Genomic DNA, 16,758 nt, shown 5'->3' with positions numbered 1-16,758 from the left:
TGTCCTTCTAACCAACTGTCCAAAACTATCCAGGTGTTGAATGCTTTGGTGTCAGACTATATAACATCGCATTTTATTTTTTGTGGCGGGGACACTTGAACCGAATCCTGCATTTTCTGAGATTACGCAGTTAGAGTATGCATCATGGAATATTCCCTCTTTGAAGAAGCAGCCTAAATCAAGTAGTAGGGCTTTGCAGATTATAGATTTTAAGAAAACACATGGTGTATGTCCTGTAAATGGGCATTTCCCTTCAGATTCTCCTGACATACCCACATTTTTTTTAGACGGCCTTATAGTAGTACACTAGATTATGTGGTCATTGACGTGAGGATATGGCATATTATTTAAGATATTTGTGTAGGAAAACAGTATAACAGTGATCATGCTCCAATTTTAGTACCATATGATGAGCTTATTGCTAAGAGAACAGACATGCACATTACCAATGAAATTATTCCACCCTTAGTCGTTTCTTCAAGTAAGCGTGCTTTGAAATGGGATTGTTTTAAAAACTCAAGAAATTTGTGGGGGCCCATGTTTAACTTAGTATCAACCCATCAATTAGTGGAGGACCCTTGTTTATATTCCCCCACTGAGGTCATGACTTTGCACATTGATCTCTTTTCCACTTTGACGGACCTCTTTTTTTTAGAACTGTTAGAGAAAATAAGTATCCAGCAGCTGGACTTCGTCATTGGTGGTATAGCAAGGCATGCAGGGAGTCCAAGTGTAGCTTGATAAAGGCAATTACATCTAAAGATAGACTTTTGATAACTAGTGCTAGGCGTGAGTATTCACTAGCAATAAAGACCTGTAAAAACAATTGGGAAGCAACAGTTATGGCAGGATGTGTTGATAGCAGCCAAGGAGAAGCATTTAAAACGTTTTTGGTCCTTGGTAGCTTCCACTGGGCGAAATGAAAATTCTAGACCAGATTGTCACATCTCACCAGAAAATTGGGTGGCTCATTTTACGAAATTCTATGACGCCGAAATTAATAGAAGTGTTGTAATTGGATCATACTCTTCTTCCATCAACAGCCTGACCCCGTTTACATTAAATGAAACTAGAATGACCATTATGGCCCAACAACCTGGAAAAGCCACTGGCCTAGGTGGCATACCTGCCGACCTATATAGATCTGATCTAGATATGTGGGGCCATTATGTCAATAACTTATCAAATGCCGTTTTGGCCAGTGGAATTTATCCCCGTTCCTGGAAGCGTGCAATTATTGTACCTATTTATAAAAAGGGGAAATAGGGCTGCTCCTGTGAATTACAGACCAATTAGCCTTTTGTACAATCTCCCAAAAATATTTTGCTACCAGGTTTTGATAAGGATCAAAGAATGGCTAGAAGAGTCTCAAGTGCTCAGCGATCTCCAAGCAGGGTTCAGGCAGAAAATTAGTACAATTGAGGTTTCTTACAATCAAATGGAAGATTGTAGATCTGGATGGAGAGAACCTTTTGGTGGCCTTTGTGGATTTTAAATCTGCATTCAATCTGGTCCCGCCCTGTAAATTGTGGGAGGTATTGGATGGAGTCGGTTTTCCGACCCCCTTATTAAATTTAATTAAGGTTTTATATACTGAGAGTTTTGCAAAAATTCGATGGGGAGTAAACGTTGAGGTAACAAGTGAGATCCCAACTAAAAGAGGGGTGAGGCAGGGATGTGTGCTGGCTCCTACGTTGTTTTTAATCTTTATTAATACATGCATCCCTTACTTACTTGCCTGTGACAATGATGCACCAAAATTAGATGGGGCCAAGATTCTGTGTTACGATTTGCGGATGATACTCTGTTATCCCAAACTGCCTCTGGCCTTGCCAACTTACTCGTGAAGTTCACGTCCTTTTGTAAGGACTATGGCCTTGAAGTTAATACTACGAAAACTAACTACATGATTTTTGGCGACAAAAAACTAAAAATAAGGAAGACGATCTTATTGGAGGGGGAAGTATTAGAGAGTCGCCGACTTTGATTATCTGGGAGTCAGTTTAGAGGACACGCATAAATGGCAGGCCCATTTATCCAAGGCACACATGAGATTGAAACAGAACTCGGGGGTGTCTTGAGATTTGCTAATAGATTCCCCAGATTTGTAATTTCCTGCGCAATGGAAATATATAAAACACAAGCAAGAGGGGGCGGGGCGCATTGTATGGAGCAGAGCTATGGGGGCATGGCAATTTGAGGGACCTAGAGCTTGCCAAAAACTCATTTATTAAGGCTTTGCTTAAAACACCCACCAGTTCCCCCACGCTGCCCACACGGATGGACCTAAATTTAGACTCCGTTGCTCATATAGCCGCCTTAAGACCAATACTGTGATGGATCAGGATTTGGTCCATGGATATCTTTGGCCTTTATAGAACATGGCTGAATGCCCTGCTCAGTACACATATAATAAGGAAAATCTCATGGTGCAATCACGTTGAAAATAGTCTGACAAACCTAGGGTTGGGCAACTTTTGGACAGACCCTTATGACCTTCCCAAAAATACGGCACAAATTGTTAAAGATGCATATTGGTTCAAATTAAAAATGGGTAAATTAGCTGAGGTGCCTTCGCTCAGTCTGACAGATAGTGACATTTAATTAATATAAACCTGTGAATTTGAAAATTACATGGACCTGATCCTATCCCCTCAAGCATGTGCACTTTATATCAGGTTTAGGCTGGGATCGTTACCATTACGCACTTACTTGTAGGTGGTCCCAACAGGATCTCCAACAAGACCTATGCCCAATGGGCTGTGGGTCATCAGAATGTATTGCTCATGTGTTATTTCATTGCCCCGCATATGCCAAACAGCGGATTCAATGGATTAGACCTCTTTGCAGATCCATGGGCATTAACAATCGGTGTCTAGCCCTTAGGATCTGCAAAACGAATACTCATAGTATTGTGGTATGTGCGTTGGCTAGATTTTTAGATGCAATTTGGCACATAAGAGCAAAATGTTTAGAGGACTTCCTAATACATTACACTAAAATAAGTTTAGGCCTGCGGATAAAAACGTATATGCTACTCCTATAGGGAATATTTGATATTAATCTTAACATTGTTATATTGTGTTTTTAATCTTTTCTTGCATTTTTAGTCTATTGGGTGAATTTTTTTATATTATTGCTTTTTTATGGATTCTTATTATTCTGATTATGTCTTAGAATTCTGCATTTTTATTGCTCATTCTGAATATTTATAGATAGAGTTTTATATTATGGCTCTTATTTATTCCTATATGTGTATTGTAGGATGAGCTTTTATGGTATGTTTATCACCGAAATAAAGCTAATGATGATGATGAGTTAGCAGTACAAATTAAAGATCAATGCAACCTCTTTCCTATTGTGTTGCAATGGTTATACTCCCACTTGAAAAAAAGCAAAAATTATAATTTTGCTTATAAATATCCTGCCTTCCACAGCTCCCACCCGTCTCACAGAACTAAGATCCAGCATAGTAAAACAAGGAAATTGTTCACGAAATAGAATATACAATAGCCTACAGCTGCTCTATCAAACTGTCATAATATTTACAACATGATTATGTTGGCAGATCTATTAAAGTAATCCTATGTCAACTCATGATGACGGTTTCATTGTTTAATCATGAATTTGGTAGTATTGATGGATGCAAGCCCACTACTGGGGCATGAATTTAATATATGGAACTGTCTATCAAGACTTAAGGAATGAAAAATAGAGTCGTTTTTTTTCAGATTTCTTTTTATATTTTTTAGGGAGGATGGTTGCTTAATCAACAGTTAAGACATTAAATACTGAGTGTTTTCCATTTGTATCATTCAACTTGAAATAAAGCATTTACTATGGTACATACATTGTAATGATTGTGTTGAGGAAATCATGTATGTATTACATGTGCCAAACTATGCTATTATGATCATGAAGTTAAATATATATTTTTTCACATGTACTTCCGCAAAAATGAATCAGCTAGTGGACATGGAGAAGTCGGTCTCCTCTTTTTACACTGCTGTATGTAGATTTGATGAACTACTGTTTTGATGAAATGTATTAATGGGCCAGTATATGCTAAAGCATGGAAAATGCAGGAAATCTTTGTGAGATCCAAGTTGAAATTTGAAGGTATGTTTGAACTTTGTTCACAAGGGTTTGAGCTTGTCCTTTGCCCTCTGTATTATTACTTGCTGTTGCTTTTTGTAGTTTGTGTAGCACGTAGACAAGGGTAAATTAAAGGGTTTCATTTTTGTTCCTCAAGTATACCCACAGTCTCCAAGAGGTGTGCTGCTCCGGATGAAATCCAAACTGTTCTACTATCTTTTGCTAGAGTTGCTGGTTGTTTTATCAACCTCGCCAATTTCACTCCAATTATTTTCTCCAGTGTCTGTGAATGGTGGTTTTCTCAGCAAGAAGATTGGCATAGAGATTTATTTGAACACTTCCCCATTTAAGAGTGCACTCAAACCAGCATAGTGAAGTTGAAGTTTGTGGGCTTACTCTTCTGATAGAGGTTATATACAAGCCATCCACACTGGCCTTCTGATCCATTGTGGTGCACGTCCTGGTTCACTGTTACCATGAGAAGAGATATGTGTTTCACTTTTGCAGCATTTGCCTCATTTTCAACGATGATGTACAGGCGCTTCCCAGAGATCATGCAACTGTGATAGTCTCTTACAAGATTTTCCTGTGTCAGACCACTTTGCAAGGAATTCTACAGAAATGTAGACACCCAGAAAGAACGTAGCTGAAGATCAGAGGTCTTCAAATGTTTTGCTCCGAGCCCTCCTAAGAAAAGTGCATTGAATTTGAGCTCCCCCCAAAACTTTAAGGCAAAGAATGGTAGAAAACAAGGTGCATGGATAAGCAAAGGGAGTGGGGCTTATAAGATAATTTCAGGGAATTTTATATCAGTGCCTTATAGCGGTCTTCCGTTTTTACTAATATGTACATATAAATATAGACATTAAACTACTTATTTTCCTGTCTGTATTTATTATTAAAAGTGGATACAAACGGACACTGGGTTTTTTGAGTGGTTATAAATGCTCAGTTACAACTGCCAGACCAATACCTGTGCAAATTGGCAGGTAAAGGAATTAAATTAAATATAGTAATATTAGTAAGGAGGCTTAAATAGCAGTAGATATGCATATGGTTGATACTAAAATGTGTATGTGTTCATATAAGTGTGTTCATTTATCATGAGTGTTCATGTGAAAGAAATCTGTCGGGCATTAAAGCATGAATGTGCATTTATAGGTTAAACACAGAATTACACCGGTTTCTGCTTCATTTGTTCACAAAACTCAAAATAAATATGGATAAATGTAAAATTAGCAAAAAAAAGGGGAGAAATACAGACTGATCTGTCAAAAGAATAAATACCATAAAACCGGGAACACTACTCATAATTAACATTGAACTTAAGACTTTCAAAAGAGTAACTACCACCCCCCTCACTAAGGGTGCCCTCTACCCTAAATCTAGAATGGAAAACGAGTCCCCATGTCATTTGTAAGTAAGATGGGAATAATTGTGAAGCATTATTTTCAGCCACGCTACACAGCAGATGCGGTGCTGTACAATATCACTAAAAACCTCAGGTGAGAGCTACATTCAACCACCCATTCTAACAATGTGCACAATTGGATGCCTAATTTGTAAAGACTGTTCTCTCTTGTCTGTGGAAGGTTTACATCGACAGAGGAAATTTTACTCCATCCGTGTAAACCTGATGGTCCACACAACTCAAATCTGGTCAGCAGACCGTGTGGTGACCAGAGTATTTGGTCACTGCTGGATCAGAGTACCCTGTTCGCTGAGCTCCAAATCGGGCCCTAAATCATTTTGCAGCAGCCTATCTTAATGTCATACAATGTTAGAATAATTACGTAGATATTCACAGTGCTGTGTGTCACAGGCTAGGTCCTCTTAGAACTATATATGTACATAAGTCACTGTGTCCACACTGTGTGTGATTTTGTGGCTCACTGGTTAATCACACAGACATCTCCAGTGATTGCATTAACTAGTGGGGTTTCATAAAATAAATTTCCTACTGATTATTTAACTTGCACTTGTTTTTATGAAAGGTGTGTGTGTTATTTTATATGCAGAGATGAAAAAACAACAAAATGACATACTATTCGGTTCTTTTAGCCACTTCTTTGACCTCCACCGCCACTCTCACTAAACCCGTCCCCACGGCACTCAGGATCAAAGTTCCCCTACTTTTTGTAAGCCCCTCCAGCGCCTCTGGCATCCGATGATAGGCAGGATACGCAGCAAATAAACAAGGTCAAGCTTCCATGCAATCTTCATCTGTGAGTACTTGCTGAGGCATATGCACCTCCCCCTAGAAATACATCTGTGAACCCCAAGGGAGGCGCACCCGACATTTTGAAGACCTCTGCTTTAGAGTACTTCACTTTATTCAAGGAACGGCTGCTATTAAGTAGCACTACAAAAGGAAAGGTGCCCAGTTTTGTATCCTGGTTAACCCCACAGCCAAGGAGTCTGCGCTGGGAAAGACTAGCATTTCAGCACCTGGCTGCCTAGAGTATTTAGGTACCACTGGAGTAAACAATTTATGATTCTGTGCGTCACCTACTGAACAAGCGGCACCCTTTTTGAATTTAGATAATCTGTACACTGGAATTCCACTTTTATATTATGTCTTTTTCTACAGCCACACCCGTCTATGGTACAATTAGGAGCTGCAGAAAAATGAATTTTCAAAGGCAGCTCATTAAGAAGCTTGCAATGGGACAGTGCAGTGTTTTACTATGCGAGGAGCTGTTAGCAATCAAGTTCAGAGACTGCAGCAGATTAATCTTTTCAACACTATACATGGTGAGACAACACCAGTCTCAATGTATAGTCAGATGTTTGAAGTCACCTAATTGCATTGAAACAAACATGAGATGCTTAAGCTTTACAATGCTGCTGTTAAGGCCTTCATGTGGTATAAGGATCGGGATGTGCACCTGATGAAAATGGCAACCTACAACAAATATTTTCTGAACTGCAACTCAGCTTCTGATACAAAACGGACTTTGAGAAGGAAGCCATAAGCAACCTTATTCATATTGAAGCTGGAGGTGTGCACAGAGTTGGAACGTACCTGAAGGTGAGTTGGGCAACACTTTCCGAACTTCTTTCTCCAACAGAGAAGAAACCCCAACCTTACTGGCGGTATCAATTATTTACCAGAAAGGGAACCGAGTGAAAAAATAAATTGTACGGTCCCTCAAATTTTGATAAGTGCCCTCCCAAGGTTTCAATTTGTACCACAAAAAAGGAGACATTTTCAGAAACTCTGAGGAAGGAGGTTTTGTGCTTGTGCTCATTTTCTTTATTAGTCCATTTTATTGGCATTTCAAATTTAGAACACTATAGTGAACAAGACAGCATGATACACATCAAAGTGCTATATTTCTAAGTGGCAACAATATAGTCATGGTTATAGCCTAAATAATGGATTCCCTCAAATTTCAGTTATTCCTGAGGGAAGTCTATCTGCTCAGAATCAGAATTGATTGTGCTTGTACGGGCAATCTCGTAGCTGCCAACTGGGCATAGTTCTGCCACTCAGCTCAACTTACAGACCCAAAAGGTTTCCAGCGCAGGGATAACCAACGTTTTGTATATTTGTAAACCTTATCAGGGAGATGGTTTCATTGTAGTTTTCACTTCCAATGGTCTAACCTCTGGGATGTCCGCCTAGGCTGGCCAGGTATGCCAGCATGTGCTTAAGCAGTAAATAAAAAACTGATTAAGTAGTCAAAATTCTTCTTGGGTTGTCAAATGCTTTGAAAAAGTTGCATGTGACGCTGTCACCTAGTGCTGAAACAACTGGTTTCCACCCAGAGAATCTCTCTAATGTTGCTGCTTGTAGCATGGTTGCTCCCAGCCAAAATGTGGTTTGTTGTGTCCACCTTGCCTGCCGCCCCATGTCTTCCAGTCATGTCTCTAGTAGCCAAGCATTACGTATGAAAATGTAATGGCTCAGTGCGTTTCAGTGCCCACTTCTCACTGTTATAAGCTAGATCAGAGCCTGGGTTGTGGATCCACTCACTGACCACCACCAGGCCTTCTGTACAGTAGTAGGCCAAAGAGCCTGGCATGCCTAGGTCGCCATCAAAATCTAGAGTCAGAGCACTTAGCCCTACTAACTCTGGGTACCACTTAAAGGAGCATCAGGTATAAAAAGAATATTTTACATATTTTGTGCCGAACATTATGCTGAATGTAAAATATCCTAGGAAGCTCATTCATTTTCATCACGGCAACTTTTCAGTGAGCGAAATGGCATGGACAACCAGTGATGCAAGTTCTTCCTAATTTGCTCCATTAAAGGGAAAATGTTGGCAACCCAGTTTTGGGTTGGGTCCTCAATATGTACCCAGGGGTATTTAATGCATGTGGTTACCAGATTTAACTGCAACTGTGCGGCCAGTTCATTCCAGAAATATTAGAAACAAATTAATTTCTTACTGGGGTGTGGGGGGTGCGCAGGGGCTAGGGGTAGCACTTCATGTATGGTGCATTCATAAAGAATAGAACCAGTGCAACCAAACTGGACATAACACATCTTGATGCAAGGGCCACTTCTGCCACCTGGTCAAAGAACTCTCACTTAAGGAAGGTCTCCTTATCGCCACATATGTAGATCCAATTAGTCCAACAACCGCCTGCAATATCCTCAACTTTAGTTATCAGAGAGGGCAAGCTTAGAAGGCAAACAAGGAGAGACAGGGCAGACAGTGCACTTATGCCACCTGATACAGAGCCCAAAGTAACCCCTAAACTATTTCAGGAGACTCGTCGCCCAGGGCATGTATATGTCAGGGTGCTTCAACAACAAGACAAAGACCATCAGCATAAAGAGAGATCTGCTCAAAGCCCTCAATTCCCGGGTCTGATCTAACTGATGCAGCTAATGGCATGACTGCAATGGCAACCCTCCCCTATGCCCTGGATAGACAATAGGACTTTTCTTCTCAACTTGCTAACACTTCTGCCAGTGGGCCTGCATTTAGAAAATGTGTATGGTAGGAACTGGGTTACCAGTTGCAGGCTGTCCGCCAGAATAGTTAGTTAGGTAAGTCCAGTCAAAGGTTTTCTCAAAATCAGTTTACAGGATCACCAAAACTCACAAAAAGGAAGTACATTACTAATTGCTGTTTATTATACCTATTCCATCAATGCTGCATAATGCCAGTTTCAGCCTTGTGCACCAAGTGCTCAAACTGCAATGGTAGATTTTTACTCTTTTCTCCCCCAATGCCCTTGATTCAGCATCTGCTTCCACCTCAAAACAGCAATAATACAGAAGCCACAAAAAATATGGGAAAAACCAACTAGTGAAAATTGAGGTAAAAAAGTCATTTTTACATGAGATGATTAATCGGTTAGTAAATGTAATGACTGAGCAAAACACATTGGCGAACCCCCAACATTAATGAGGCGAGTTTAAGTAATATAAGAAGGGGTGGAGTTAGGACATCGCAAGTAGTCAGGTTGTACATATTCCTAGTATTAATCAAAGTATGTAAACAAAAATTAAAAGATGTACTTAAATGAACCATGCCCTTTATTGGAAAACAAATTGTACTGTTCATTAAACTGATTTATGAGGTGCACAAACAAAACTATTGTACAATAGCTATACTGAGTTTTTTGCATGGAGTACAACATGTTAATTGAGAAAAAGTTGAATAAACCCATCACAAGTATCTCAAAGTTTATTATTCTAAGACGTTTGATACCAAACATCCCAAGATTCAGAAAAGCCTACATGTAGCTGGGGAACTCGCAGTGTCCAGCACATGCATTTTTAAAAAAAGGCTTCTCATACACTTCATATGTTTGAGAATAGAAAAAGACATAGCAGGGGCAAATCTTCTAGACTCTATAACAGTCTGCATAAGGTTGGTGGCAGGTACCTCAGAGAGGCACTAGTTGTGCTGCAGCATTGGGGGGCCCTCTTCACTACCCATGCCTTCAGTACTAGGAGGCACCATTTACTAGGGACTCATAGGAGGATGAAGGGCCTGGTCATTCAGGCATCGAGTGACCAGGCTACTTGTTTCGAGAAGGGACAATAGCACTGGGGACCTTGTTAGCAGGAACCCAATGCACTTCAGTCGAAGTTGCATCTAAAAACCATGCAAAAAGTCTGTGCGTGTCTACAACCAGAACCCAGCTCCGTACAACTTCTTCCTGAAAGCTGGAAAGTGTGTCATCTGAGCACCGCAAACCTTTTGTTTAAGCCATTTTAAAAAAGGGGAGGTGCTCATATTGCACACGTTACTTTTTTTTAAATTGTATCGTTTGGCTACATTCTCAGTTAGCTCAAGGGGAACCCACAAACCCTGGGCACTGTCTGAATTCCCAACACGAGGGGAAACAGGCACAAATCTGCCTTGAATACCTTCAGTGGAATAAAAGTTATGGAGCATATTGAAAAAAAGGGCTTAGCAGCAGTGGGTTTTAGGTATGTTCAATAAGAAAACTGAAGGCCCTTCCAAGGTGCAACCTTCGTAGAGTCCCTCCCTTTCTTTAAAAGGATGATGAGGTGGAAATGCAGGAGAGTGACCATTTGTGACAAATGCAATTTTTAAATCACCTTTGGGAGAAATTAAAGTTTAACTCACACCACCATTTTCCAAAAGTACAAGGTGAAGAGAAAATGAGCACAGTGTGGCTGCCACATGCAACAATAACTGCAAAACACTCAAAACTTGATTTACAAACTAAAACACACTTAAAGTAAAACAAGTCAAGTCAAGAGGTTCAAGATGTAAAGACTTAAAGTCTGTATCAAAAATATTAGAATCAAATTATATTCTTTAGGTGGGAATCACAGGGGCCACAGTAACACATAGGGCCCGATTCTGACCCCGGCGGTCACGGACCGCCGGGGCCAGGGTTGGCGGGAGCACCGCCAACAGGCTGGCGGTGCTCCTCAGGACATTCTGACCGCAGCGGTTCAGCCGCGGTCAGAACAGGAAAACCGGCGGTCTCCCGCCGGTTTTCCGCTGTCCTGCAGAATCCTCCATGGCGGCGCAGCTTGCTGCGCCGCCATGGGGATTCTGACACCCCATACCGCCATCCTGTTCCTGGCGGGTTGCCCGCCAGGAACAGGATGGCGGTATGGGGTGTCGTGGGGCCTCTGGGGGCCCCTGCAGTGCCCATGCCGTAAGAGGGCCCCACAAAGAATTTCAGTGTCTGCTGAGCGGAGGGGGGTACTCTGGCAGGCGTCCTCCGCCGCCCGTCAGTTAGAATGACCCCCTAAGTATGGTGCCATCCATAAATAAAAGAACCAGTGACACCAAACTGGATATAACAGGAGTGACACTTCTGCCATCTGGTCAAAGAACTCTCACATAAGGGTGGTCTCCACATATGTAGGTCCAATTAGTCCCACAACCACCTGCAATACCCCCCCTTTAGTTGTCAGAGGAGACAAGCTTTGACAGAAGACAAACCAGGAGAAGAAGGACTTCTACAAGTTTTGAATGAGGTGCTTCCCAACCAACCTAATACAGTCAATGTCGGGCTCATTCTGCAAAATATTGTTTTTTTTCAGGTCTACAACAATTATTCACACAGGAGAAAGTGAAATCCCACCCTACCCAATTCCCTAGGTAAGCGAACCTTCCAGCTTTGCCATGGACACTAGGTGTTCACAACGGAGATAAAATGGTCATGGTGGACCTCGGTGGCATCATATTTAAAGAAGAGATACTGCATCATATACTAGATCTGTATGCTATACACAGGGCCACTGGAATTAGGCAGAAGGGAGGGGGCTTTATGGAGGAGGGTTGACTACATTATGGGGCAAGAAAAGGCAAATTATGTGGCTAATGCAGCACATTTTGCATAGCACTACTTTTTAGGTCAGGAATAGCACTGCGTAAGCGCTGCTTTTCCGATGTGGTTGTATCTATGTGGGCTTTTAACTATGCCACCCTAACACCCATCACTTTCACTAGTTTGTGGGCTTGCCTTTCAAAAATCATCTGTTATCATTGGTAACTGCATTATGTTTGTCCTGCCTTGGGGCTGTTTTGTTACCGCCTTGGGAACTGACCCTGTTACATGGATAACTGAACAATTGCCCATACATTTGACTGAGAGTGAACTTTTTTATTTTTGTGTTGCTCCTTCTCGCTCATGGCGGCAATGGCATGTTGAATCAGCCCACTCATGTCAACTGTTTACTTTTAATTCTCAATTGATGTGGCATGAAAATTCCAGTTAGGAATTTACAACTCTAATAGCTCTAACTCAAGCAAACGCGAGACCAATTGCATTGTAAATGCTTGTTACACTTGTTAACACATCTTAGCATTGGTTGCACCTCATTAGCACCAATTTATTACTCATATAGAAATACGTAACAGAAAGGTGACCAGTCAACCTTTGCACAAATGACCTCCCACTGCGCTGCAACATGTGCTACTGCGTTTTTAGTGAATGAACCATTTGAGATAGTAATTTTATCTGAAGAAACTATAACTCATGCCGGAAAGCAAGCTTCTTAACATATGTATAGATATATGTCAACACAAAGGGTCAGAAACAGTTCTTGGCAGCGCACTCTTTTTGCCGGTGCAGGCGACGGAGGAGACCACCCTCAAAATATTCATGAAATCAAGAAATTCACCGCGCTCCACGGGGTCATGTGCATCACTTTTATTGAAGCATTCAGTAACCACCAACGCGTTTCAACTTATTACAAGTCTTGTTCACGGCTAGTGAGTCTCTGTTATTTCCTTTAAATACTAAAATTGTGTCCTGCTCAGAATGGTGCATTCTGGACAACGTGATTCAAAAAAAATACTTAAACAGAAATCACATGAATTAATAATACATTCCAAATGTACCGTTATATATGTTCTCAATTCTTTAAATTATCCCTAGATAGGATTCCTATGTTCATGAGACTTATGACAATCTAATCAGAAAATGCTGATAACAATTATGTTTAGCACATCATGTCATTTCACACTAAATGCCGGCTTAGTGCCCAAACCTTCAACTTGACTGTCTGTTATAGACATGTTTGTAAAAGAAATACATATCGCCTACTATATATTGGTAAGGTATATCCCATTACTCACTTATAAGTGACCGCTAAGTGCCTATGCTTTCATATACGTTTATCATATCAATATCAGCAAAATGTTCTTTCATGTGATGGCCCATATTATACACGTGATCTGATCAGACGTGGGTCCCGGGCTCACTGTGCCACTGGATTCAAGCTAGCCTGGCTGATGAGGGGTGAAACCCCGAAACCGGTCCCAGGATGCTTGTTTCCGGTCCAGGGAGAACCTGGCCTGGCAGTTCGGGCTGGACTGTTCCCATGAGGAACAGGGTCAAGACTGATTTGCATATGGCTGGGTTCAAACTGGGGTGGCATGGTGAGCAAAATAATGGATGGATTAAACCCAGATCTGTGACTGGGGGTGAATGTTTGATTGGTTCCGCATTCCGTCCATCCAGTTACACTATCCCACAGCGTTTGTTTTGCTTTGCTGATCCATGGAGCACAACACGTTCTCACCTTTAGGTCAAGTCCCTCCCATGCTACTTATTATATGCTCAGTGTTATAAAAAAAAAAAAAAAATGTTTAATTGTTCTCAAATAGCAATGAACATGAGGGAAATAGATTTTGCATTGAAAGTGCGCCAACAAGAAAGGAAACTCATCATTCGACTCAGAACCAAGATCCCTTATAGGCTCAACATTGACGAGGAACGTTCTGTACACTTAGGGAGGAGGACATTGAAATCAGCTGTAATCTGAGAATGACTGAACATTTGTATGACACTATGCTTAGCGTATCTACTACAAAAGAGAAATGAGGTGTACCAGGCCTAAGACTAAACAGACGGGAATGATTTTAATCAATGGGACTACAGAGAACGTTTAGACTGTAGAATTTCACTTTCTGGTTGTATTTGATTACACCATCTATAGAAAATAACTGCACAGCATTATATTGCAAAATAATGTGTGGATCGAGGAATTCAAGGCTGGTTTCCTGAAGTCCAATAAAAAAAGGAAGAGAAAAAAATAAGATCGAGTTAGTCTTTGATTTCTGTTGGGTACCGCAATACGTTTCATATATGTAAATCACTCCGTCTCTTGTAATAAGACAGTCATCCGTTTGCCTGGTCATTCCTCTACACCCCAATGTAAGTGAACAACTTCAACCTCCGCACCAGATTAACACCTGATTAAATTAATGACTATGTATTTCTTACTAGAGGGTGAATCTTACTTGAGTGCACATGCTGGGTAGCAACGGCACAATTTTTTCCATGCACTATCTTTTTAGGCACATAAACAGATCTGCATAAGCATTTCTATTCTAGTACGCGCATGCGCCATATCTTTGATTAACTGTGGATATTCTCATTAAAAAAAAAAAAAAACACACACACAGTTGAGATGCCAGGCCCAAGGCTACAATTAAACATGATCCATGCAAAGCTGAGCCGAGAAATAAACGGAGCACTGAACAACTAGCCAACATTATTGAAGGCCCAAATCCAAGATACCGAGCAGACACTGTCTGGGTCAACATTCTAAACAAGCACGATGTAGGATGAGGTAAGAGAAAACTGAAACGTCAACGAATAAATCAGGTCTTGAATTTCAGATCTTATTAGCAATGATTTCAAAATTCGATAGATCAACTTAACAGGTATGATAACCAGATTCGTCTGATAGCATGAAATAATGGACAAAAAGGTAAAATACAGGTTACGAGTTTCAGAAGTCAATGTTGACAAATGAAGGTGAAAGGCTGGCTTCGCTTCAGAGAAGATACCAAGTAATGAAACCAAATTAAGATGGGGACTGGAATAAAACCGCAGGAAAAAGACGCTTTAGGGGCGGGTGCTTCAAATTACAGGCAACAGAAAATAAATTCCAGCGAATTGTTCGCGCCCTCGCGGAAATGGAAGGCGTGAGAATCCTTTCAGGTGTTTCGTTCAAATAACGGGCCATTCCTCCTCATCTGAAAAGCAACTGGAGAATAGGAAACGACTCGGGACAAATAATCCCACCCCCGAACACAACCGAGCATAGACTGATAATAAAAAAGGCAATGAGTAGATGCGTCGAATCAATGTTCTTTATGGAGGTCTAAGATTTATTCCTCGTTTTTTTTGTAACAACTGTCGTGTTTACCTAGTAGACTATAATTAATGTGCTAACGGGCAGATTACAAACATGACATGAATGCCTGGTACCTGTTGGAGGAAAGTGCAGTAACGCAAAGAACGAGTGACCGAAAGGCACTGAAATTGGCTTAACGTCATTCAGATAAGTAGGACAGTACACTGCAAGTAAAAGAAGCACGAACTATAAAAAAAAAAAAAAAAGGGAGGCAATGCCACGTACCCCGCAGAATGACATCTAATTAATAAATGAGAAGCTACGACCATCTGGCACAGACACCTAGATTTGTAAATCATTAAAACAGAAAGGTGTGCGATACAAAAAGTCTGTTTATAAAGCCCACACCTGGAATGGTTTACGTCGAAAGTAAACATTCATATGTACAGTCCCCATAGCGGAAAGTGCCACAACGCGTACTTGGTGCTATTCTACAAATATATCTCTGTATGTCACAGTCCGAGTTACTCAGTAAATGGGTAGAAAGTAGGCGACTCCGCCAATGACCACTGCGGATCTGCTGCAGGATTGCATCACCGGGAAGAGCTGGGGTCACTCACGGTCAGGCGGGGAACACCGACTGAAAGACGCTGCCCCCTGCCTGCAACCCTGGAAAAGCATAATCTCCGTAGAGGACCAGATACCCTCGTGGGTGGAAGGGGTAGGTGGTCCCTACTCCAGACAGGGGTACGGCTTTCATAAGGAATTGGAGATACGCGGCAAGCGGGTCTCACCTCGGACACCTCCTCTTCCTCCTCCGGCTCTTCCTCTCGCTCGCTGCTGGGTTCACTGCCGCTGCTTTCGCTGCTACTGCTTGTGGTGGCCCGGACGGCGTGAGCCGCGCGGCTCCGGCGCTGCTCGCCCCGCTCCTCTCGTCGCCGCCGCTTCTTCTTCAGCAGGTCACAGATCCGCGTCAGCCCAGCCCGGGGGGAGCGCGGAGTCTCCACCGGCTCAGACAGCACGGCCGTAGGGCTCCCCGCGGGCGCGGCCTCTGCCTCCAGTTGTTGCTGTTGCTCCATGTCACCCTGCTGCAGAGGCCTGTGCAGGGCACTCCGAGCCTGCTGCTCCCGTGCCGCGGCACCCGCTCTCGCGAGATCCGGCAGCCCCTGAGCCGCCACAGAGAAAACCCCGCGCCGGCCCCTGACAGAGCCCCGCGGTTGTCAAGGGTGGGAGAGGACTTTGGTGATTTTTATCTGAGTGCTGTGCTGCCCCTGGCCCCGTGCGCTTCGGCCCTTCACTCGTGAGGCTAAAAGCCTGGCCGCCGTCAAACCTCCTGCTTCCGGAAATGTGGGCTTCGTCATCGGCGCGCGCCACAGGAAGTTCCGCCTACTTCCCGGAGGTTACTGTAGCACGGCGGCGACTGTTGCTTCTCCGGTCGTCGAGTCACCTGCAGTTCTCCCACCTCCTTCTGCTGATTGGACTAGGCTCAGCACTACGTCAAGACGCAGTGTGTTTGACTTGGAGGCGCGAGTGGAATTTACGAGAGTTCGTGCTTCACACTCTTCAGAGGCATAAAGTGATCTCAAAATCAACAGGATGCGTCTCTCGGCACACTCGTA

At 42.3% G+C, this 16,758-nt stretch overlaps 1 protein-coding gene across 6 annotated transcripts in view; it reads right to left on the bottom strand.

Moving 5' to 3' along the window:
- LOC138291300 (ankyrin repeat domain-containing protein 17-like) overlaps positions 1-16,501 on the bottom strand; it is a 1,121,799-nt gene extending 1,105,298 nt beyond the window's left edge. For all 6 annotated transcript variants that reach the window (XM_069230308.1, XM_069230310.1, XM_069230309.1 and 3 more), the window contains exon 1: positions 15,934-16,501. In XM_069230308.1, coding sequence (XP_069086409.1) covers positions 15,934-16,218 — 285 coding nt within the window. In that variant the 5' untranslated portion in view covers positions 16,219-16,501. The remainder of the gene's footprint in view (positions 1-15,933) is intronic.
- Between the last annotated feature and the right edge of the window lie 257 nt (positions 16,502-16,758).

The sequence above is a fragment of the Pleurodeles waltl genome, chromosome 1_1 (assembly GCF_031143425.1).
Source record: "Pleurodeles waltl isolate 20211129_DDA chromosome 1_1, aPleWal1.hap1.20221129, whole genome shotgun sequence".
Classification (NCBI taxonomy): domain Eukaryota; kingdom Metazoa; phylum Chordata; class Amphibia; order Caudata; family Salamandridae; genus Pleurodeles; species Pleurodeles waltl.
The sequence above is the reverse complement of the archived record's forward strand: the minus strand, read 5'-3'. Positions and strand labels throughout refer to the sequence as shown.